Source organism: Sceloporus occidentalis, unplaced genomic scaffold, assembly GCF_023333645.1.
Source record: "Sceloporus occidentalis isolate IW3139 unplaced genomic scaffold, rSceOcc1.0.p SCAF_68, whole genome shotgun sequence".
NCBI lineage: Eukaryota > Metazoa > Chordata > Lepidosauria > Squamata > Phrynosomatidae > Sceloporus > Sceloporus occidentalis.
The window spans coordinates 2,094,217-2,117,580 of NW_028317048.1; the positions used below are offsets into that span (position 1 = coordinate 2,094,217).

General features: G+C 38.7%; 1 protein-coding gene across 1 annotated transcript; it reads right to left on the minus strand.

The window, feature by feature from the left end:
- Positions 1–1,652: 1,652 nt before the first annotated feature.
- SERPINE3 (serpin family E member 3) lies at positions 1,653–13,822 on the minus strand. The gene is made up of 9 exons (XM_089493922.1): positions 13,738–13,822; positions 11,987–12,268; positions 10,828–11,061; positions 8,685–8,882; positions 5,528–5,726; positions 4,761–4,861; positions 4,583–4,669; positions 4,023–4,106; positions 1,653–1,696 (listed from the first exon to the last, which is right to left on the minus strand). The coding sequence occupies exons 1-9, from the start codon at positions 13,820–13,822 to the stop codon at positions 1,653–1,655; spliced, it is 1,314 nt and encodes a 437-aa protein (XP_089350048.1).
- Between the last annotated feature and the right edge of the window lie 9,542 nt (positions 13,823–23,364).

Sequence of the window (23,364 nt, forward strand, 5' to 3'; positions counted from 1 at the left end):
TTATCTACTGATTAACATCTGTCTAATCACTAAACAGCAAGTGGTGGCTGTAGCAAGCTTGCATGTTCGTTAATGCGATCTCCTGTTTACACTCACCTGCGGGGCAGTCAAGCTGGGGAAAAAAACAAGCAACTTGCTTAGTCATTAGGTTTCCTAGCACGCCATATTAACCGGAATGCATGACAATTGTTTACATTTGCATGCTTCCCTTGGTTAATAGGGGTCCCCGGGAGATTGTTTCAATGTTTAATATTTATTCTTCATTCTTTATGTAATGGGGTTTATTGACATTCATCCTGCTTGCCCTTACATGGAAATCTCAAAGCGTAAAATTTTTTTGTTGAGGTTGGTGAAATTAAATGAGACAAATATTAATTATGCAAGTCAGTTCCAGCATGAATATGAGACGGTTTGCTCTCCAATACAAAGACCTAAGGCAGGGGTATCCAACCTGCGGCCCTCCAGCTGCTGCTGCAGGACTACATCTCCCATCCTCCTCTGCCAGGTCCTTAGCTGAAAGAGGATTATGGGAAATGTAGTCCTGTAGCAGCTGGAGGGCCACAGGTTGGACACCCTTGACCTAAGGGCTTAATAGTGTATCCGGTGGTCATTAAGTGGTTAACTTTCGTCCTCTGTAAGCAACAAAATTCCCTTACCATTGTCTTTCGCCTGTGGATTATTGAGGTTGCTGTCTATTATGATTCTATCCTGAGTTTCTGTTTAGTGTTGGTGAGCCTAGGAAGTCCAAGACATTGTCACACAAGGCTTTCAGTTACTCGTAGGAATAACGTCTTGAATCTTATTCTTCAGCTGCTTTAACCAAGACGCGAGTAAGTGGGAGTTCTCCAGAAAAGAGTGAATGCTTAGTCAAAGTCTCCCCCCCCCCCCCCCCCCCCCCCGTGTTGGCTATTTTGGTATGCTTCTTGCGAGATTGAAAATGCATTGGAGGAATAGGGTTCCTTGGGCTTATGTTCTGGATATGGATTCATTATTAACTTCAGTCCTTTCTTTAATGCTGCTGTCGATATGTTGGTATTGGTATTGTGCCAGTAAATTATTCCGGCATTTCACCATGCACTTAATTTCCTTGGGTGTGTGTTATTCTGGATTTTTGTTTTATTTTTAGGTCTTTACTAGTTTACCATGTAATTATGGAAGTCACTTCTGTGAATCACATAGAAGTTATTTTCTATTGATTTTATTCTAGCTTTTATCAGCAAAGTCCAGAATTGTTATTTGGGGATTAGTCACGGAGTTTAATTGCAAACCGTACATTTTCAACCACCTTTGTCACCAAATAAGTTTAGAAGATCTGTCAATCAAACCCCTGCCCATACTTATGTAGAATGTGTACTCAGTAGGTTATTTTGGGAATTAATATTTGTCATTACTTGATCTCAATTTAAAACAAGACTTAAAAACAAAATGTAACTTTGTACTTGAACAAATTCAGACTTCAAGCGATATAAAAAAGCGCCACTCATTTAATATGTAAAAAGTATTTCATTAACACATCTGTACAACAAAAGGCTTTGAAGAGGATGCATCATATACCCCTCTCCTTTGTAGTCCATACACGGGTTATAATAAATATACTTCTGTACTGATGATCATTCCAGGTCCCTACCAGGGGAATCGCTGCTAACATCGATTTAATCTAATGGATTGGTAACTCTTCCAATAAACAGTACAGAACCTGTAAAGTAAATAAAATAAATCAATAAATGGGAACAGAGAAATAAGTCGCTCATATTGATTGCTAAAGTCAGGGCTTGACTAATAAACATAAGTTAACACCCCCCCCCCCCCCCGCTTCACCACACCCACAGGAAAGCATAGGGTGCTGGATTCACAATTGCAGAAGATATAGGCAGCAGTGTGGCAGGTCTCTGAGTTGGGGGGGGGTGTTAGCAGTGGCGGAACTACCGGGGTCGCAGGGGTCGTGACTGCGACCGGGCCCGGGCGGCAGGGGGGCCCAAGCCAAGGGGCCGCCCGAAATCTTTTTTCCTTTTTTTAAATAAGGCAGGAGCGTCCAACATGCGGCCCGCGAGACCTCGAGGTGTGGCCCGCGTAAGATCGGCAGCCAGGGCAACCGATCTTACACGAGCCGCACCTCAAGCCCTGCTACTTACTTGTGGGAGGGTCTTCTGGACTGCACAGAGGAAGCGGAGTTCACGTGACATCCTACTTCCTCTGTGCTTTAGCAGAGAAGGCAGAGGGAGGCCGCGCCCCTTGCTGATGTCTGTGAGCGGCATCGAGGAGCTGCAGTGCAGGTAAGGGGGTGGGGGAGGGTGTTTGAATGAGTGTGTGTGATTGAGGGATTGAATCTGTGAATGAATGATTATATGAATAAATGTGTGTGTGTGTGTGTGTGTGATAGCATGGATGTGTAAGTGCTGGAACCTAGGCATGATGGGACTGTGATTGCTGTTAGCAATCACACTCCTATCATGCCAAGTCAGCCAGTACATGCTGAAACCTAGCTAGCGGCCCCCCTTGTGTAGTGATGCTGCCAGCAGTATGGGGTCTGCACATCACTTACAGCCACCCTGTACCAGCATGTACTGGCTGACTTGGCATGATAGGAGTGTGATTGTTAACGGCAATCACAGAGAGCACAGTCCCATCATGCCTAGGTACCAGCATTTACTGGTTGCCTGGGTATGATAGGAGTGTGATTGCTGTTAGCAATCACACTCCTATCATGCAAAGTCATATTGCTAATTTTGTCCAATTGTGTGTTACCTACTTTTATTAAACATGTGAGTTTTTATTTTTTAAAGGTGGGGGTCATTTTCGGTTTTGGCTAAGTGAACCCTGAATGTTTTGGTCCAGAATTTTCATTTTAGTTCATCCCTAGAATAAATCTAGGGAATCCTGAATTTGTAGTCGCAAAACTTTCAAGGCCCAGAAATCAGTGAGAGGAAGAGTAAAGGTTTTTATATTGCATATTTTATTAAAGGCCATATTTTCACACAGTGAAAAATGAGTGCGGCCCGCGCACGTATACAATTCTGATGAAGTGGCCCACTGCAGAAAAAACTTGGACTCCCCTGGATTATGCCCTTTGTACATGCACCCCTTTTTCTTTGATTTTTTTTACAGATATGATTCAATATGTAAATTGAATTTGTTGAAAAAAAATTGTTGGGTAAAAATCATGTTTTTTTGGAGGGGTGGGGGGGCCCTTAACAGATTCTCGCACCCGGGCCCTGAGGCGTCTAGTTACGCCCCTGGGTGTTAGTGTGTGTATGTATGGTGCTGAAGTTAATCTGAGTGTGTGTTTATACTGTTATGAGTCAGTGTGTATGAATGTATATGTATAGTGGGGGAGTTGGTCTGTGTGTAAATGTATAGTGCCAGAATCGGTAATGTCTAGTGTATTGTAGTGCCAGAATTAGTGTGTATGTAAGTGGGTAGTGTGTGCATCTGCATTAGCATGTATGGTGTTGTGTATGTTATAGTATTTCATTAGCATAGTGTGTATATTTGTGTATACACATGTGTTAGCATGTGTGTACATAAGTGTAGAATGTGTGTTGCTGTAAGGTGTTTGAGGATAAGGAGTTAGCATGTGTGTGTGTGAATGATTAAACACGCAAGATTGAGTCTTTATGGTGTAACCCCTTGTCATGAAGGGGTTAACTGCAGTACTGTACAATCTGGTGCAACACTGAAGAAAGGTGTGTTTTATGTTGTATTTCCCAATAAACATAACTGCAGACCAGGGAGTAATATATGAAAATAAAACCATGATTGGGAAGGGAAAAAAAAATAACTCCTAAATTATCAACACGATAAACTATAGTAAGAGAAATAGACAGTAACTCTCAGATATAAGACTCAAATTTTCAATATGGAGCTGTAATATATGGCTAATGTGTCTCACCACTAACTGTATTTAGTTTCTTCCCTCCTTCATTAATACCAAATTATAGACCCAGACAGTAAAATACCAGAGGTAAATGATATGCGTTCTTATTAAGTCTCCAATGTTAATTGAAGGCGTGTTGATACAGTACCTGAGCTGGCTTGTCTTAAGAAAAAGAAAAATGGCCTGTCTGCTTTAAACACGGGCATTCTGGATCGTTTCAGCAACACCATAGCTAGTAAAACAAGAACAAGAATGGCAGAAGCCGTCATGATTGTACAAATAAAAAGGTAACTTCAATATCAATATTAAAAGGATACTGCAAGTCAGAGGTTTTTGTCTAGGGTCTCTCCAACGGTTAATTACTGTAATTAAAACCACACGTGCTAGTGGTTGTATTAGAAAGTCTTTCGATTAATGGGCTATACCCGGGAACTCTTCAGGACTGGTCCCCTGAATGTTCTCTTCCTGCTCCTTGTGGTTCAAGTTAGACAGTAGTAGGGCTACCACCACCACCAATATACAGGAATTGAGGTTGGTGCTGGGCAGAGCAAAATGCAGATTCCCACCCACAGATGAAATGCTGCCCTAATGCCCTGTAATCGGTGGCAGGTCCTGGAGGTTCTTGCACACACCCTGAACGTTCTCAGGCATTGGGTGAGTAAAGTGCTCCTGAATACAAACAATGGTACAGCACATGCTACCACTTACCTGTGACACCTGATGCCCTCGTGCCCCCTTCTGCCACTTCAATCTCTGCTTTATGGATTGCTTGGGATATGTACAGACTGTCTTGTTCTAAAAGATAAGTTGCAAGCTCTCATGCAATTTACTGGTTATCGTGGCAATTACCAATAAATATCTAAAAGTGAATGTGAAAATCAATTACCTGAAATTCCGTTAAAATTAGCTTTTGCTGGATCAAACAGGTCAGAGACTCCAAGGGATGGCAAAACCATCCTTAAGTCACTGTAGCTTTTTAGTTTGAACCTGAAAGCCAAGGTAAGGTTAAGCCATTGACATTTATTGCTTAAATATATATATATATATAGCAGCATATTCTGCGGCGCTGTACAATGGATAAACAGGACATAAGTCATGCATAACAAGAAACATAAGGTAAGGAGGGCCCTGCTGAAAGAGCTTACACTCTTTTTAAATGTTGCAGCTGCTGTGGACTCCCATAAGTCAGGCATGAACTGCCATAGGAGTCAGCATGTACAACCGAACTAGTTTCCTTGACCAGAATTATGGTGCCCTTATTTTGATCACTTGCAGCACGTCTCATGGCCACTTATGCAATTCCTGTTTTCTGTTACCCTGATCCAGGGTACAATATATTTCTTAAAATATATATATATATTCTACATTATATTACAGTAAACATGATTTATCTCTGCAGACTGAGAAAATGTAAAAAAAAATGTTCATTTGATTAGTCAAACTATTTTCAACGGTAACATAAAAAATAATCCCTACATGCTGGCAGCTGATCGATTGTAAGATCAGGTTTCCAGCATGTCAAAAGAATAAAACGAATGCATGATCGATCACTGTGACTATTGAGCAGCCATTTCTCTGTCCATTTGGCATCTGAGAGGATGCCTTGTTTGGTCACCCAAATGACATCTGATACCTGCCAATCTGAGAGTTTACCTGGGCAAGAAGATGTCCATTTTGATCCGCTTCATGCTGCTAGTCCACAACGCAATACTTTTTGACGTCAGGTTTGATTCAATGCACGACAATTGTGTATTTTTATCGGTCGGACGCACAACAAACATGCTGACTGTGTTCCCAAGGTAAGGCAGTTCAACAACTGTAAACCTCTCCGAGGACGGGGTGTAAAACTGACCTTAAAACACATACAAGAATGGTGTATTTTTAAAAACATTAACGAATATGGGGATTATGGATTAAAGGTGACCGCTTATAAAGTGGCCATATCTCCATAGCAACCAATGAAATGCTCTTGCGCCCTTAGCCTCAGTTATAATGGGTATAATCTGTATTTACTAACATCGAGAATCTCAACCGGGGATATAACTCATGCCTCTGCAGCCCCAGGCCCCTAAAGGCTTCTTTTGGCAGAAGTAGATCTTTTGATGGCCATGTACAGTATCTCACAAAAGTGAGTACACCCCTCACATTTTTGTAAAAATGTTATATCTTTTTATGTGACGACACCTAAGAAATTACACTCTGCTACAATGTAAATTAGTGAGTGTACAGCCTGTATACCAGTGTAAACGTGCTGCCCCCTCAAAATAACTCAACTCACAGCCACTGTGTGTCTAAACCTTGGCAACAAAAGTGTCGGGCAGCAGTGGAGGTTGCCTACGTGAACCTCACCTGGTTGCCGCCACACACACTTGACACCATCTGAACCAAATAAGTTTATCTTGGTCTCATCATGGTTCCAGTAATCCATGTCCATAGTCTGCTGGTCTTCACCAAACTGTTTGCGGCCTTTCTTGTGCATCATCTTTAGCAGAGGCTTCCTTCTGGGACGGCAGCCATGCATGCCAATTTGATGCAGTATGCGGTGTATGGTCTGAGCCCTGACAGGCTGACCTCTCACCCCTTCAACCTCTGCAGCAATGTTGGCAGCACTCATACGTCTATTTCCCAAAGCAACCTCTGGATATGATGCTGAGCACGTGCACTCAAGTTCTTTGGTCGTCAGTGGCGAGGCCTGTTCTGAGTGGAACCTGTCCTGTGAAACCGCTGTATGGTTTTGCCCACCGTGCTGCAGCTCAGTTTCAGGGTCTTGGCAATCTTGTTATAGCCTAGGCCATCTTTATGTAGAGCAACAATTCTTTTTTCAGATCCTTAGAGAGTTCTTTGCCGTGAGGTGCCATGTTGAACTTCCAGTGACCAGTATGAGAGAGTGTGACAGAGATAACACCAAATTTAACACACCTGCTCCCCATTTACACCTGAGACCTTGTAACACTAACGAGTCACATGACACCAGGGAGGGAAAATGGCTAATTGAGCCCAATTTGGACATTTCCACTTAGGGGTGTACTCACTTTTGTTGCCAAGGTTTAGACATTAATGGTTGTGTGTTGAGTTATTTTGAGGGGACAGCAAATTTACACTGTTATACAGGCTGTACACTCCCTACTTTACATTGTAGCAGAGTGTCATTTCTGCAGTGTTGTCACATGAAAAAATATAATAAAATATTTACAAAAATGTGAATACTCACTGTATATTACATCTTACAACCATAATTTTTTTTTGTGAACAGTATAAAAGCAACAGGGGCAATAAAACTAAAATATAATATGTAAATACCTAAAAGCTGGGATGTAACAGAGCCTGAGCTGAGTGGGGCAGGTCTTGGGGTGTTCCAAAAGATTCGTTGAGCAGATAATGGCCCTTTGCCCTAATCTAAAGACATCAGAAATGTTTTGTTACCAAGCATACACATGATGTTTCTTACATACCATTGGCGATTATTTTGTGCAAAATGTACACATTAGTCAGAACTTAATATATTTTTTTAAAGAAACATGCATTTAGATCCAAAACAGGATAAATACATGGAGATGAGATTTGCAACAAAGCTTGCAGGGGAATCTCAGGATTTTGCTATGCCACTGATCCTAAACACACATCCACATTGAGAAGCACTGAGAGGCCTCTGCTAACACTCGGCTTCTGTCTGCTTCTGTCTGCTCCTGTTTGACCAGGAAGGGGAAATATACAGTGCTGTGGAAAAGTAGTTGCCCCTTCCTGATTTCTTCTGTTTTGCTTATTTGTTACATTTAATTGTTTCAGATCATTCAACTAAGTTTAATATAAGACAAAGATAATGTATGTTTTAAATGGTCATTTGATTTATTGAAGATCAAGAGTTAATCAAACTGCCTATTTAAGGTCATGCCACACCATCTCTATCGGATTCAAGTCAGAACTTTGACTAGGCCACTTAAGAGGTGGACTTTCTTGCGCGCTGTAGTTCTTTACATTTCAGATCTTGGAGTAATTTGGTAGGCCGTCTAGTCCTGTGAAGATTTACTACTGTTCCAAGTTTTGTCTGTTTGTAGATAATGGCTCTCCCTGGAGTTCACTGGAGTCCGAGAGCCTTAGACATGGCTTTGTCACCCTTTCCAGACTGATACATGTCAAGGACTTTGTTTCTCATCTGTTCTTGAATTTCCTTAGATTACGACCATGAGCTGATTTTTGAGACCTTTTAGCCTACTTCACTTTGCAAGACAGGTTCTATGAACAGGATGTTTAGATTCAACAGGACTGTCAGTAATCATGCCTGGGTGCTCTAGTGAAATTAAACTGAATTTTCAATTACATTTGGTTAAATTGTTAATTTAGTAACTAAAGGGGGATTACTTTTTCACATAGGGCTCTGTAGGGTTGGATAGCTATTTTTTCCTTTTATATATGCAATTATCATTTAAAAAAAGCATTTTGTGTTAATTTGGGTTATCATTGTCTAATATTAAAATTAGATGATCTGAAACATTTAAGTATGACAAATTTGCAAAAAATAGAAGAAATCTAGAAGGGAAGGTGTGTTCTTTTTGTCAGTTTTAGGGTAGTAGTTTAGGTGACAGCACTTAGTTTTATAAGGTAAGTTTTTCAGGAAAATGGTCTCCAGATACCCTCGCCTCTAAACTGTATAATCTGCCTGTGGAGGCTTTTCTGCGTGCTTGTCTTTCTCAGCTATATGTCTTCATAAAAATACTTTCTTTGTACTCATTCTGTTGATCTGTGTCTTTGCTTCTCTTTATACCCTCAAGTTTAGTCCTTAAAATGCTGAAATATTTGTTAAAAGTCTTACCATAGTTGACATCAGCAGTTTGATGCATCATGGGAACTTTAACCACAGATCCATCGTTGCTGATGAATGGCAAGGTCTGTGTGTCCGTGAAGGAGAATTTTGTTTTCCACGTACTTTTGAAGTACATGGTGCTGACCAGAGCAATCTGCGTAAGTCCAGGTCCAAAAGCTTCAGTTGGCACCAGGGTATGTGTCCCACCTTTGGAAGGGAATAGATTTATATACAACAGTATCCAAAATATATAGGTGGTTCCCATTAGCTGTAAACATGTCTTTATTACAAAGAATCATTATAGGACAATGATGTTATTTGGAAATCTATTTATATAACTCACATTTATTATTATCTTCACTGGGAAATTAGTGGAAAAAAACTGTTCAATGAAAAACACCGAATTTTACTTGTTTGGTCCCTGTGCAAGTCTAAAATAAGTAGCAGTAAGTTTTCCAAACGGTAATTATGGGCTTTTTTTTAATTAAAATTAGTTCTAGAATTTAATGAACAATTTTAAACTCCTTCAAAATAAATTCCCAATTTAAAAGCCAGAAATATAACCATTAACAGAATTTTTAACAAACAAATGCTAAGATTACAGAAGGTAACCTAGAATTATTTTCCATGATTTACCAATCAGTTACCAGACTGTTAAGATTGAGAGAGTAAAATTTATTTTTGATAGCTCGAAGTAGATTCCAATTACAATATACAGTGGCAAAAAAACCCAACCTTTTTTTCCCATCAATTGTTCAGAAAATGTGATCTGATCTACATCTAAGTCACAAGTATAGACAAACACGATGTGCTTTAACAAGTAATACACAAACAATGATAAACGTTCATGTATTTATTGAACATACCCGTTAAACATTGAGTGCTGGTGGAAAAAGTAAGTAAATTTAATTGGATTTAATAACTGGCCAAACCTCTTTTGGCAGCAATAACCTCAAACAAGTAGCTGCGGATGAGCCCTGCACCGCATTCAGAAGGGATTTTAGACCATTCTTGCTTACAAACCTGCTTAAGCTCAAGCATATTCTTAGGATGTCTGGCGTGAAAGTTTCTCTTGAGGTCCTTCCACAACATCTCTAATGGGTTGAGGTCTGGGCCACTCCAAAAGGTGGCTTTTCTTTTTTTAAAGACCGTTCTGGAGTAGATTTACTTTGATGTGCTGCATCACCCAACTTCTACTGAACTTCAGCTAGTAGACATCCATCCTGACTCCAATTAGCTTTTGTTGAAGTGATTAACTTTAAGAGTTCACATACTTTTTCCAAACCAAACTGTCAATGTTTGAATGATGTATTTGTAGTCAATATGGGCAAGAACAATAAAACAGTTTGTGGTATTAGTTAAACAGATTGCATTTGTTCATTATTGTAACTTAGATAAAGATCATACAAATTTATGTATGTTATTCCAAAGGGTTCCCTTTAAAAAAAAATGAAAATTGACAATTTTTTACAACTGATTTATACTTAAGAAGAGTGAGCTTTCTGCTCCTCCAGACCATGTGCAATTTGGTTTATTCAATTTAGGCCAGCTGGCAACCTGTCCCTTCTCATAATCTCAAGATTTAAATTTCTTCTACTGTAAATGGGTCATAATTATTCTGCAGGGACTAATGTGTGCCGTATTCTTGTTTATATTACATAGCACTTGGCAACGTAAGTATTCAGTTTTTGTCCAAAAGGTAAAATATACACATTAGGAAAATTAAAATATATGTATCATTTGTTGAACACATTTCTAAAGCTTCAATGCCATTGTAAATAGATTTGAATGTACAAATCCTGCCTGTAAATAATAATTTAATCTTGTCACATAAAACAGAATTAATTTTCTCTGGGTAAGCTTAATTATCTGTAAACACATGACACAAAATCTTGAACGTAAAGAGTGTAAAATAAAAGCACACAAACGGAAGGCGTCCAGAGGCTAAAATTCGTCGTTGCCATAGGAACATAAAAATCTTCTTAGTTTTTGGGATTTTTGTTTGTGGTTAAATATTCCAAGGAAAGAATAACACCAGGCCTATTGAAGTTCCTTTTGCTTTATAAATAATAATAATTATTATTATTATAATGGGCTATTTATTTTAGCGATACTTTAAAACAAGTAACTTTATCATTGGTGGATTACTTACCCCCTGTCTTGCTGGTAACCCATTGATTTATCTGCATCACAGTTCTGTTATGTTCTCTGAAGTTTGCCAGTTGGATTCCACTGTTTGCCCACTGAGCAGCATATTCAAGAAAACGGGGTGAAAGTGGGGTTCCTGTTTGCACAAACAGGGCATATGCCAAGTGAATCACTGTATCGTGGCTCGAGTTGGTCAGCTCCGTATGTATGTCCTGCATGAAATTCTGCACATTTTCATCTGGGGAGGGACACAAAATCAAAGTATATGAAATCTCAATGTATTGCTAATGAGATGTTCTGCAAGAACCAGTGAGAGATCACTAAGAGGCCACCAGGAACTTCTTGGTGCACAAGTGGACCCTTTGATGTTGGCCATAATGACTTCTGCTGCTAATGAATATTGTAATTACCAGCCATGCAGGTATTCATTTTAATCACTAGTTAAAATGGTATATTCACTTGGTGCTGGGTGCATTTTATATTCTTAGGTAATGTCTTTGGGTTTATTGAATAAATCAGTGCCATTGAGTAGTAATCCTGGGTTAGGGTTACAGCAGTACAATTATTGATTATTGCTTATATTGATTCAGTTGTTGTAACCACTAATTCAAATTTATTGGGGTGATGTGTAGGAATTTAAGTAATATCCCCATATGACTATAAAATATTTGTTTTGTGTGCAATTTTGAAGTGTGTTTGGGGGGGGGGGGGTCAGGCATTGCAAACCCTAGGGCTTCATTAGCACCAAAACTCTGCAGCTGTTTCCACAGCCAAAGAGATCACTAAAACAATTTAATAACCATGCAGTTATATGGCTCATTGGTTGGATAAGCAAAGTAGCCACCCAGCAGAAGAAACGGAGACTAATATAAGACAAGGTCAACCACCAAGCAGGAAGTGGAAGACTAGACGGACTACATATCTGTAGACATGTTGGACATCCAGTAAGCAGGGACATTGTTGTCACTCACTTATGTTAATTTAGAGCGACGTCATATGAGTTTTTGTTTCTGTGTTTCCTGTGTAAACCCATCCTAGTAACTGAAAGATGGTATATTGCACTCATAGCTATATGGTATAGACAGCCTTGACAAGTGATAGCTTTTGATGACCAATAATAACTGTGTGAAAACAATACCACAATTCTAAGCATGTATTGTTACCATGGACATCGTATCCCAGGGCATTTTCCATCTGAGTAAATGTATTCCCTTGTGCCCCAAACTGTAGTAGCCCAAGAGAGCTGGCGACGCTGCTTGGGGAGACAACCAAGTTAGTCCTGTTCTTGGTCTCCACTAGCTTCTGGTACAATCTGATGGCAAACTCAGTGTTCAGTTCTCTTAGTTTATCATACGTATTGCAGCATCCTTTGCCGAGGCAGCAGGAACCCACAAGGAACAGGATTAAACATACAGGAGGCATGGTGAATGCAGCAATGATCCGACCTACAGAAGCAAGAATTGTAGAATTACAGGGCAGACATTTGTCTTGTCCTATATTTCAGAATTTATTATTTTGTAACTTCCTTTTTGTATTTAAAAATATGTTTAATGTTATATTATTTCACTTAAATGTATCTCTTGTATAGATTATTATCTATATTTCATTATCATATTTATTTTTTGTTTTTCACTTGGATTATTGTGTGTTTTTCTTTCGATCTAAATATGATACATGAATGATTATAGAACAAAGATATATCTTTTTTGTGTAATTCATCAATATATCAGTGTTATTTATATTTCCAGATCAGCTATTGTATTGTCTACTGCTTTAAACTTGAAAATATTATCTCCCAAAAAGCCCCATCCACACGACGGTGTGAAATTATCAGTCGGCAAGAAAAGACGAGCAAAGTACTGTATCTGTTGTGTCGACACTCTTCTTACAATAACAAATAGGCTCAATAAAATAACGTGATTAACATACACAGGTTATAACTAGAGGCTACCAAATATTATGTTCTCTCTATATATTCTCTATTATATATATATATATATATATATATACTGTGATATATTGTCTATTTTATATGTTATATACTCATGTTATTTTCAACAGAGTCTATATAACGAAAGTATTTTATATCAAGTTTTCAATTACGTAGTTTTTACCGAAAGAAACAGAATGTGAAAGCAGGTAGGAGCCATTTGGCTCAAGTACTATTTGTTTAATGGCCTTCTTCGTATAGTCAGGATGCCCATTCTATGTGTGTTTACTGTAGTTACATCTACTACTTCTGCTAGTAGGCTATCCCACCTATCCACCACCCTCTCTGTAAAGTATAACTGTTTACGTTATTTTACATTTGGAATTGGCTTAGCATGGCATTGCCAGCTGTCTGCAAATAGCATGTACAACTCCTATTTTTGCCCAATTGCTTATGTCTTACACGCCAAAACGTAAAAAAAATATTTTTGCACTCATAAGTTTGATGCACTTTAAAATCTGGTATTTTCTGCTAGGGGTACAAGTTTTGTCTGGCAGTGATGCAGTTAAAGTAAAATGCAGTAACCTTTTAATGCATACAGTACATCTTAATAAAAAATGACATTTTCGGGTGGCACTTTGTATTTATTAAACACTATCAGGACGAGGTGGCTGTAGGGCATGTACATAGAGACACAGAATTTGATGGCAGGTAAGACCCATTTGGCACATCAAGTCAGCCCATTTCTCCTGATGTAAGGACTCAGACATTAATCAGTCCTTGGTCTTGTCTAAGACTGAGGATAGATTTATGCCTGTCCCACGTATGTTTAAATTCCCTCACTGAATTAGCCTCTAGGGATTCAGCTGGAAGGATGTTCCATTTATCTACTCCTCCTCACCGTAAAGTAAAACTTCCTTACATTACATTTAATTTATGTATCTATTTGCAGGAGATTAGGTTACCCCAAACAGAGCTACTCACGGTTGGAGGTCTGCGATGCTTGTATCTCCCCGTATATGTCTTTCTTTGCTGTATAGTTGATTAGATCTATGTCACGAGACTGCATAGAAAGTCATCGAGCCTCAGTCTCTGCTGGCACAATCTGTACCACTCTGTTCATTCCTGTGGACTCTATATAGAGCGGGGCTGGGAGGCAGGTCACCAACTAGCAAATCCACTGCTGGGAACCAAAAACTTACACCGAGTGATGCAGGCGCAGCTCCATTCATTCACTTATTATTGCCCTGTGTGATCGGATTGCACATGACTAGATTCAAAATACATTTCTATAAATAGAAACGACTTAAACCACTCTATTTACTAATACTTACCCAATAGCGTATTCATTGCATTAACTACAATCTGGTAATATCAGTTATTCCTATCCATTACTTCTACCTCTGTGTCCACAGGCAAGGGAAAGGGACGGTACGGGGAACAGTGCCGGGTAATCATTTGGGGGCAATTTGAATATGTTGGAAAACTACCAGGGGCATTTGTAATGATGGCGTTCACGGTGAGCTTAAATAAAAGACTAAATAATTCAGGGAGATAATGGATTGAAATTAAAGGGGGCATTAAAAAGACTGTAAAGGCATCAATTAAACCATGTATCTCCCCAATAAAATTGTTATTTAAATTGACTCTTCAGTACATAGTTTTAAAACTTTTCTTTCAAAATTTGGGCCGCCTCCAGATCTGCCAATAAAAGATGTTTATTGAGCCAAAAGGGGCATAAAACCAAGAAGAATCATCTGTTTTAGTTAATTTAATTGATAAACATGTGTTCTTTTTGTATATACTTTGGGGGGTCTATTCACTAAAGGGAGAGTTTGTAGGAGAGCTAAACAATTAATTTCCTTGATATCTCTATGCAATATTAAAGGCCAACCCCAGCGAGCTTCTCGTTAAAGATGGCTGAACTGATATAGTATAATGCATAGCTAAATAAGCGAGTTGAGTTTCAAGAAATGTTAACTATGCCTTACGTAGCGCCAACTCAGCCTTTCTTCCAGGAGAAACTCACTGAGGTCAGCCCTTCATAATGTATAGTGATATAAAGCAGTTAAAATGTTCAAAGCGCCTACAAACTTCAGCGAAAAGACCCCACTGTTGTAGAAGTGTAGAAGATCCACCAAACATCCTGAAAAGATGGACAGAGGGATTCGAGTCCCAGAGAGAGAATGACCCCTCCTAGAGAGAGACCCTTGTGGAAGCATATTGAGAACATCAGTTTCATCTTAAAAAAACACTGTGTTTATTTGTTGGAGAAATGGGGCCAATACTGCTACTCCTTTAATGTCACCCTTACCAAAAAAAACAGCTGGTGATTATCTGACAATTAAACTATTCCTTATGTGTTGATTTCTCATCTTTGAACAGTGGTAGAAGATCATCTGGCACCAGGTCTGAAGTAGGAGCGCCTTACCCTAATCATAATCCTGATCACCCTTAGTGCATTTTATGTACAATACTACAAATACGAGAGAAGACTGGATTCATCTTAGAAATACCCATTAATGTGTTCTTATTCCTAAAGATTAACATTTCTTGCAATGACTTAATAACATGATATATATGAATTTAGGGAATAGCATTGTTTAAAAAATATTTGTCACAAACACATATTTTATATGAATTTTATTTTTTCAGGGGTAAACTGCCACTTGTGCCACACAATGCACTGCATTGATCAATTGCAACTTGAAAGGTAAATGTTATGCAAACTTTTCCGTAAACATTCCATATTAATTATTTCTCATTTTTCCAGGTCTTGGACTTTATTCTGGAACAATACGCAACACACAAGATGTACCCATGTGAAACGTAGGTTTTTGTTGTTGCTCATCACGCTGCCAATCAGTTTATGGTATTTGCTGGTTCTTACATTCCAGGGTGAACCTCCAGTACTGAAATATGTTGAATTCTATTCAGAGCTTCAATTTAGCAGCAATTAATATAGTTGTGGAATTCAGCTAAATACCTGGCTTTGTTTCCTGGGAAAGATTGCATGGGAAACAGATTGGCATTTTACAGTTGAGACCGTAATGCCAACTAGAATTTATCTTTAATGCAACGTACGTCGAAAAATTAGGAAATATTATTTGGAAATATCCCAAGTCTTGAAGGAAAAGGGTAAAAATACCAAAAACATTATACCTTTAAAGTTCATATTATTACTAGTATTATTACTATTATTATTATTATGTATTTCTAGCTATTGAAGGGACACTGTAGCCATAATTCCATGTAACTTTAATATTAATACAGTTCATTTTAATTATTTAAACTCCTTTCTTACCACTTTAAACTATTTCTAAAGTATTAGTTGGGATGCTCATTTGAGTTTTGTAGTGAATATGCGCTAACATGATTTCCGAAGGTAATTAGTAGAAAGTCCTAGTTTTCTTTTCTTTACTTTCGGCTGACGCGCCTATCGGTTGTAGCAGTAATTTATAAAATACTCGTAATTGCAGAATTTCGTTAATTTCTAATGGTTGATGTTACGCAAGCAGGTCCATAAGATACTTAATACTTCGTAACCCCCAATGCCCTATTTACACAGAGAGAGACTGTCAGCATGGATTAAACTGATCCTAATTAAGAGAGTTGCTCATATTCGGAGTTTGCGTAGTAATGAACTGCCAGGTACGCAGAGGTAAACTGATCTGGATTAGCTGTCAATATGAATTTGTCCATTTCTCGACAATACCTATCCACAATTAATTAAAAGGCTTGTTTTTTATTTAATACCCATTTACAAATTGGTGTTGTTTTAAGAATTAAAAATAAATGATAAGCTTTTCTGAACAGAAGATTTCATTGTGCTGGTTACAAAATCTAAAGGAGAATTTAATCAGGACAGGTAAGACTTGACTATATTTATTAAGGAAGAATTGAGAAAATTATGTTGAGGAAATAATTCTCTTCCAAACGGATTGCAGTTTTCCCTAAAATCCCTCCATGTTTACATCAATAAGCCAGTGGCAATGTCTAAATAAGTAGGGGGCTGAATATGATGTCATACTTCTAGAGTGTAAGCTAGAGTGTGTGTATATATATATATATATATATAGATATATATTTATTCACTAATGTGTGAAGATGGCAGGTGACTTTTCAGGCAAGAAAAAAATCTATTTGAGGGCAGGTAAGAACACTAAGACCCATCTTGTTTGCCCACTTTTTCTCTCCTTGGTCTTGTTTTATATTCAAGATGCCCTTATGACTATCCCATCAATGTTTACATATAATAAGATATTTATTACATGAAAGGAATCTGAAGAGGTTTGGACCTCTCAGGCACCTTAAAAATGAAGGATTTCATTCATTCTCTCGCAGTACAGGTCGGACATAGAATGTTACCGTTTTCACATTATCGTGAGTTTCCGACCCTTTATTTCTAAGTCGAATTTACTTATTTCCCCAAAATGTGCAGTAACCCTGATCCTTTAAGTGCAACCTTGTTTTAAAAGTCACAGGTATTATTTTTCAGATTAATTTTAAAAACCCTATATAAACGATTAAGCATGCTTCTGAGATATGATTACTTTAAACAGCTATTGAAGAAACCGTAGTGCAATTACATTTGTGTTGCTTTCAAGAACAATTCTTTTTCTGTGCCCAGGAACTGCTTGGTGCAGCATCACCCCCAGCTTAGAATCATATTCTACTTCAAGCTTTTAATCTGGTGTTTGGTGGCTGGCACCGAAGTGTTAAGATGTTCCAATTTTTTCCCTTTCATGTTTTTTATCCCTACCCTGCTCCAAAGGGAAATCTTAATGCCTAATAAGTTAAGATCTCACAGCATGGTCCCGTTTGTTATGAATGAACATGACAAAGGCTCGGCAGAGCCAAGTGTAAATGCTTAGACATTGCAGCATGAGAAGTGACAGTTTCTATTCTTCTGTGAAATGGAACGCTAAATAATATTTATTAGAATACACAATGAATGTCGTTTTGGCTGACGACTCTACGCTGTTGTTATAAAACCTGATTTAAATTGAATTTTGATCTTGTTCATGAGTGGGCACTCAAGGGGGACACCAAGTTGTCAATGTACAAATGTAGACACGATATGGTGAATAGGGAAATCAGTTGTGCGATGTATATATATATATAGATATATATATATATTTCGCCTTTAATTAATTTGACCCTAAAATCAGTGCCCTGGTGGTTTTCAGGAAACAAACATCCCGACTGCTTATCAAGCAACTCTAAGCAAATCTGTCAATTAAAACTAAGGAGTATTCCATTAAGGTTGTTTTTGTAAATTGTTTCACATGTTCGTGGTATTTTATCCTTCCAGTTCATCTTAGTCATCCCATGAAGATGCAACCTGAATGTAGGATCCTGTAATACTGATATGGCCTGTACTCTTTTTAACAGTAAATGTATTATGTCTCCAGAAGACCCTTTAGGCAATATGGTTGCCAGATAAATAACTAGTTTTTTTTTAAGCCCTGTGGTCAGTGGTTCAGCTGTGAAAAAACCAATACCAGGACCCAAATCGTGCTGGAACGCCCGCAGGAGGGCCAGATCTTTGTCCTTCCTCTCAAGGGAAGGGCCCACTGAAATCTTCAATAGAGGAGGTCGGTCCACTTAAGGGTGCTACTTATCACCGCTCCTCACCAGAAAAGCAAGGACCTTTTCAGAGCCCTGGCTCCACCATGTTTTTTTTGTTGTCTCCATCAAAGTGATAATCTGTGCCCAAAAATCTGTGTCACATGAAATTTTGTAATAAATATAACTAGTAGGCACATGTGGTACCTGTAACATACAACGTCTGGGTGAAAAACTACCAATCTCTGTACCACTTGACTAAATTTAAAAAAAATGCAAATAAGACGAAGGGTGGTGTGGATCAATTGCCTGGGGGCAATGTTTCTGTCCTTGGTCTGGTCTGGGTCATCGCTCATTACATTTATTTATAAAGCGCCAGCAGATTCCGCGGTGCTGTTACAGTCAGTAGGCCAATTGCACATACAAAAACACATACAATAACAAACTGGTACAAAAGGAGAAGAGGGCCCTGCTCTTGTGAGCTTACAATCTAGTCGGTGGTTGAGGGGGAAGTGAGACAATAGGAGAGGACTGCTTGGATGGGGATGAGTTGATCTGGTTCCGATGATGTGTTGTAGCCGCTTTCTGCAGTGGTACCTGGTATGTCATTTCTCTCCAGTTTAACTCCGGTGTAACTCTTTAATATCCACTTATAAGGAGGCCACTGGGGAAGAGGCCACCGCAGCTACATTTCCAAGCAAGCTTGTTTCCAAGTGAGGCCTGGGAATTTATAGGGCTATCTCACAAGTGGTCAGATAAGGTGATTGCATACAGGAGGCAGATGTTTCACACCTTGGCTTACAATTGCAATAAAGCTAGACTGGAGGGCACCAAAATTAACCCTTTGAGAGCAGCAGGGTATGGAGACAGGCAGGATACAGACATACCAAGTGGAAAACAGGGGTTACAGCAGGAGATGAGGGGTTCAGACGAAATATGGGATATTCATACCGGGTGGAAAACAGGGGTAACAGCAGGAGATGAGGGGTTCAGGTGAAAGGTGTGAGTCATTCCTTAAGAGGAGATATGGCAGACATTAGTGATTGCCAGAGGAGTAGTTGGATGAAAGCATGAAGACCAGGGATGGATGTCTGGATGGTCCAGTGTAACTCTTAAATAGCCACTTATGATGAGGCCACTTGGGGAGAGGCCACAGCAGCTACATTTCCAAGCATTATCGTTCAATGACACTCACATAAATCAAGGATTGCTGTATTTCTTTCTTCTACAACAACAACAAAAAAATTAATGTTGTTGATGCCATTTTTTCTTGATAATTTAATATTCTTGGTTCTTTATTGGGTGTATCTATGCTATCAAACATGTTTCCAGAGTTTGATTCTACCTGGTAATGCTGAGTTTCTAATCTTTCTTTTACATTCTGAACACATCATGTGCATTGTCAGGTTTGCCGATGGCCGTAAACTGAATTATTTTATTTCAGAGCCCTCTGGATGTAGTAAGCAGCAGTTGGTTGTTTTCAGCCGTAATCTTCTTTTCCAAATTCTGAAAGCAAATCTCGTATTTGTGTTACCATTCTTGTATTAATATTGCCCTTTGCTTCTGACTTAAGGAAAACACAGGATTCATGTTTCCAATAATAATTCCATTTGTTGTGTATAGTTTTGTCATTTGATGCACCCAACAAGTCTCCTAGATTTCACTGGATAGCCTCAAAGTCTGTCTAGTTGTTCTAACCCCCTGCTGGCCATGATTTGGATATTCCAGGTCTTTCCACAAAAGGTTGTAGAATGATACACATCTCCTTGTGTTTAAAGGGTTAATAGGCTATATGCTCTCTGTGAAATGTGGTTAATGAGACTTTGGATGCATAAATAACATGGGATTTTAATATTTTATTTTTTCGCCCAAGGCTGTGGTTACTGCGACAAAAATTAAAAGTTGCCACGTGTCGCTAACTTGCTAATACAATTGTATTTAGCATTAAAATTAGTTGTAAGCAGTGACATATTTACCTCTGGTGCTGAAGCCAAGGCCAGTTAGGTCTCATCTCCGTTCCCACCACACGCTCTCGTATGATTCGCAACATATTATAACTACCGAACCTCACATTTCTCCCCTTCAACTCTTAGCACCCAACAACACCCAGCAATACCACAGTTTTGCACCCTTATGCCGAGCAGGGAGAGCTGATCACCTTCACAACTGTGATCATAATCCACCAATCACACCATGACTGGACCTCTGCATTAAGCCCCTCCCGGTGGACCCAGCATTAGGCCCCTCCCATGCCCACTGTGACATGATATAATATATATATATATATATATATACACACATATACATACACACAGAGAGATGATAATACACTTAATCTGACAAGTTAGTCTGATTTAACAGATAGGATGTCCTACGGAAGATAATTATTCTTTGACCAATAAATAGAATGTCATATACAGTAATGTAGTTTTGGAAAATTAGGTATTAGGTATATTATTTTGTTTTAATATCTGGATACCTGTGGTTTGCCTATATAAATCAATAATAATTAATAATAATAATTGTAGGCAGTAATGATACTCAGAGACACACACACTAAAATACCCTCTCACAAACATACCCAGACATACAATTTCACTAACATCCCCAGAAAACATGCTAATATGCCCAAAGACACACGATCACACACAAACATATCCAGACACACACTAACATACTCACACACGTTTACACACTAACATACATGCCCAAAAACACATATTCACACACTGATTTATCCCCCCACACATACCAACACATCCAGACACACACACATACATACATATATAGACAAACACGCAACATACCTTGCAAAGCCTCACCCTGTTTTTCATGAAGCTCGCCCTGGGTATATAATATGGCTTCATAAGAAAACCCTGTTAATCCTTTAAAAACAGTATATCATTTGTTTGTACACAGTAAAATGAGAATTGGGAAAATTGTGATTAAACAATATGAAAAGCAACAGTCGTGTGGAGTTTGGTCCTGAAGGGGTTAAACAATTATTTTGTTTAACGCAAGGCAGTGTGAATCAGGGCTAAGCTCACAGTTCGTGCATGCACTGAGTGCATATAAAAGCGATGGATTAAAAGTCCGCCAAAAAATCAATCAAAGGGGGGGTCCCGTGTGATCCTTCTGACGTCTCCGAGCGCGACCGCATTGAAGACGTCAGAGAATGCGACGGGACACACATACGAGGGATATAAAAGAACAGCGATACCGAACACGGATGAATACCGACCAAAAATTCTTCTCTTGAGGAAGCCTATACGGCGAAACGCGTCAGAAGGATCACACGGGACCCCCCCTTTGATTGATTTTTTGGCGGACTTTTAATCCATCGCTTTTATATGCACTCAGTGCATGCACGAACTGTAAGTGCATTCTGAATAGCAATAATTGTTTTATTGACGATACTGCACCATGTTCAGTTTTTTCTTTTAGATTCTGTATGAAGATGTATTAAAGATTCTTTTCAACATTATTTGAAGGGCCTGAAGCATCTTATCCGTTTGTGAGTGTAACCACAATTATACTCATTTTCCAGTATTTATACTTTTTACACTATATATTTATTTTCTTCTCTTACATGTACCTGCGCCCCAACCATTTGCTTACGTAAAATTTAGACAAAAAAAATATTTTTGTATTTGTTTTTAATGTGATACCAGTAATAAAAATGATCGAGATCATGATCTCTACTGCCTGAAAACGATTGAAAATTGGGAACGTATGGAAAATAATGTATTCCAGGTTTACTAACATACGTATAATATATTAACATAATATATAAACATTATTTATGCTCTGTTGTCTATCATAGCAGAAACGTTAATGATGAATGCTCTTTAACTCTGACATAATGACAATGACTACACAATAAGGCACTGGCTTTTGATATCACACTTTTCTTTATCCGCATTCCTTCAAACGCATTAGCAACGTATAATGTGTACATTAAATTATTAAAGTTATTCTAAACATATTTATGTTACTGGGAAAGTAAATGTATTTTTAATGATGGAAATATGACTAAAGCACAGATATTCCCATTTGCTAACTTTCCTATGTTATGTACTCAAGCAACGAGTGGGTTTGAGGGCAAAGCAGTCAGTAAAAATGCTGCAAATGTATGATTTTATAACTGATGTTCTGAATGTGTCTTCAAATATATATCAATGTGTTGGTGAGAACAACTGAGAGATCAGATGTAGAATTCTTCCTCTTCTGTGTTCAGAGAGTCTGCCAAATGCTTGGTTATTTTCACAGTATTTTGATAATGGCTGAAATGATCTTTCCGAGACTCTGTCTGTGAGTTTGAGGTGCATGTAGTGGGGCGTACTAATGACATGAAAGAGCTGGAAGACCTTTCAGAAATGGAAGATAATGACTCATAAGAAAGCTCATGGAGCTTATTCCTTGCAGGTACTGCATTGTCTTGGGAGGGAGTTTCTTGGTCAGAAGGAAGGGAAGCTTCTAAATCTCTAGACAAGCCATTTAGTGGTGAATAGGCTGACACAACAGACAAATCTGACGTGGAAAGCTTCATTCCTGTGTCAACATCTGTCTCCTGAGCCCCCTCAAGGTCATCAATGTTAAACTTGGGACTGTTCTTCCAGATGGCTGTGCAAAAAACGTCCGCTTCTTCTCGACAGGACTGTGCTGGTTCACTGAATGGGAAGGATGCACACGATGGGAAGGATTGGAGTGATGGCAAACATATCAAAGACTTGCTTCGCTGAAATAACTGTGCTGCACTACTAGCGTCTTCTGAACTTTGTAAAAGGTTTCCTTGGTTTCTTGTGAAGGCATTCATAGACACGCCAAAACATGGAGCTTGTCTGTTGCCGATATGGGCCTTGTGTTTGTAAGACTTTGGCTTGTGACCCTGATGGGAACCGATGCTGATGAGCGGCATTGCCGTGAAATTTCTCTGATGCTTCCAAATAGTTTTTCTGGTCAAACGGGTCACCTGCTGGAAAATAAAATAAAGATATTTCATAATGCAACACACTGAATTATTGAGTATATATACATAAAAGA

What these genes read in the sequence shown, in the direction of transcription:
- SERPINE3 (XM_089493922.1), bottom strand. Translation starts at nt 13,822, where the DNA reads ATGCAGTCTCGTGACATAGATCTAATCAACTATACAGCAAAGAAAGAC. An exon ending in CCTGGGATACGATGTCCATG is followed by an intron (nt 11,062 to 11,986) that starts GTAACAATACAT and finishes GTCCCTCCCCAG; the next exon opens with ATGAAAATGTGCAGAATTTC. An exon ending in GGTTACCAGCAAGACAGGGG is followed by an intron (nt 8,883 to 10,827) that starts GTAAGTAATCCA and finishes TCCCTTCCAAAG; the next exon opens with GTGGGACACATACCCTGGTG.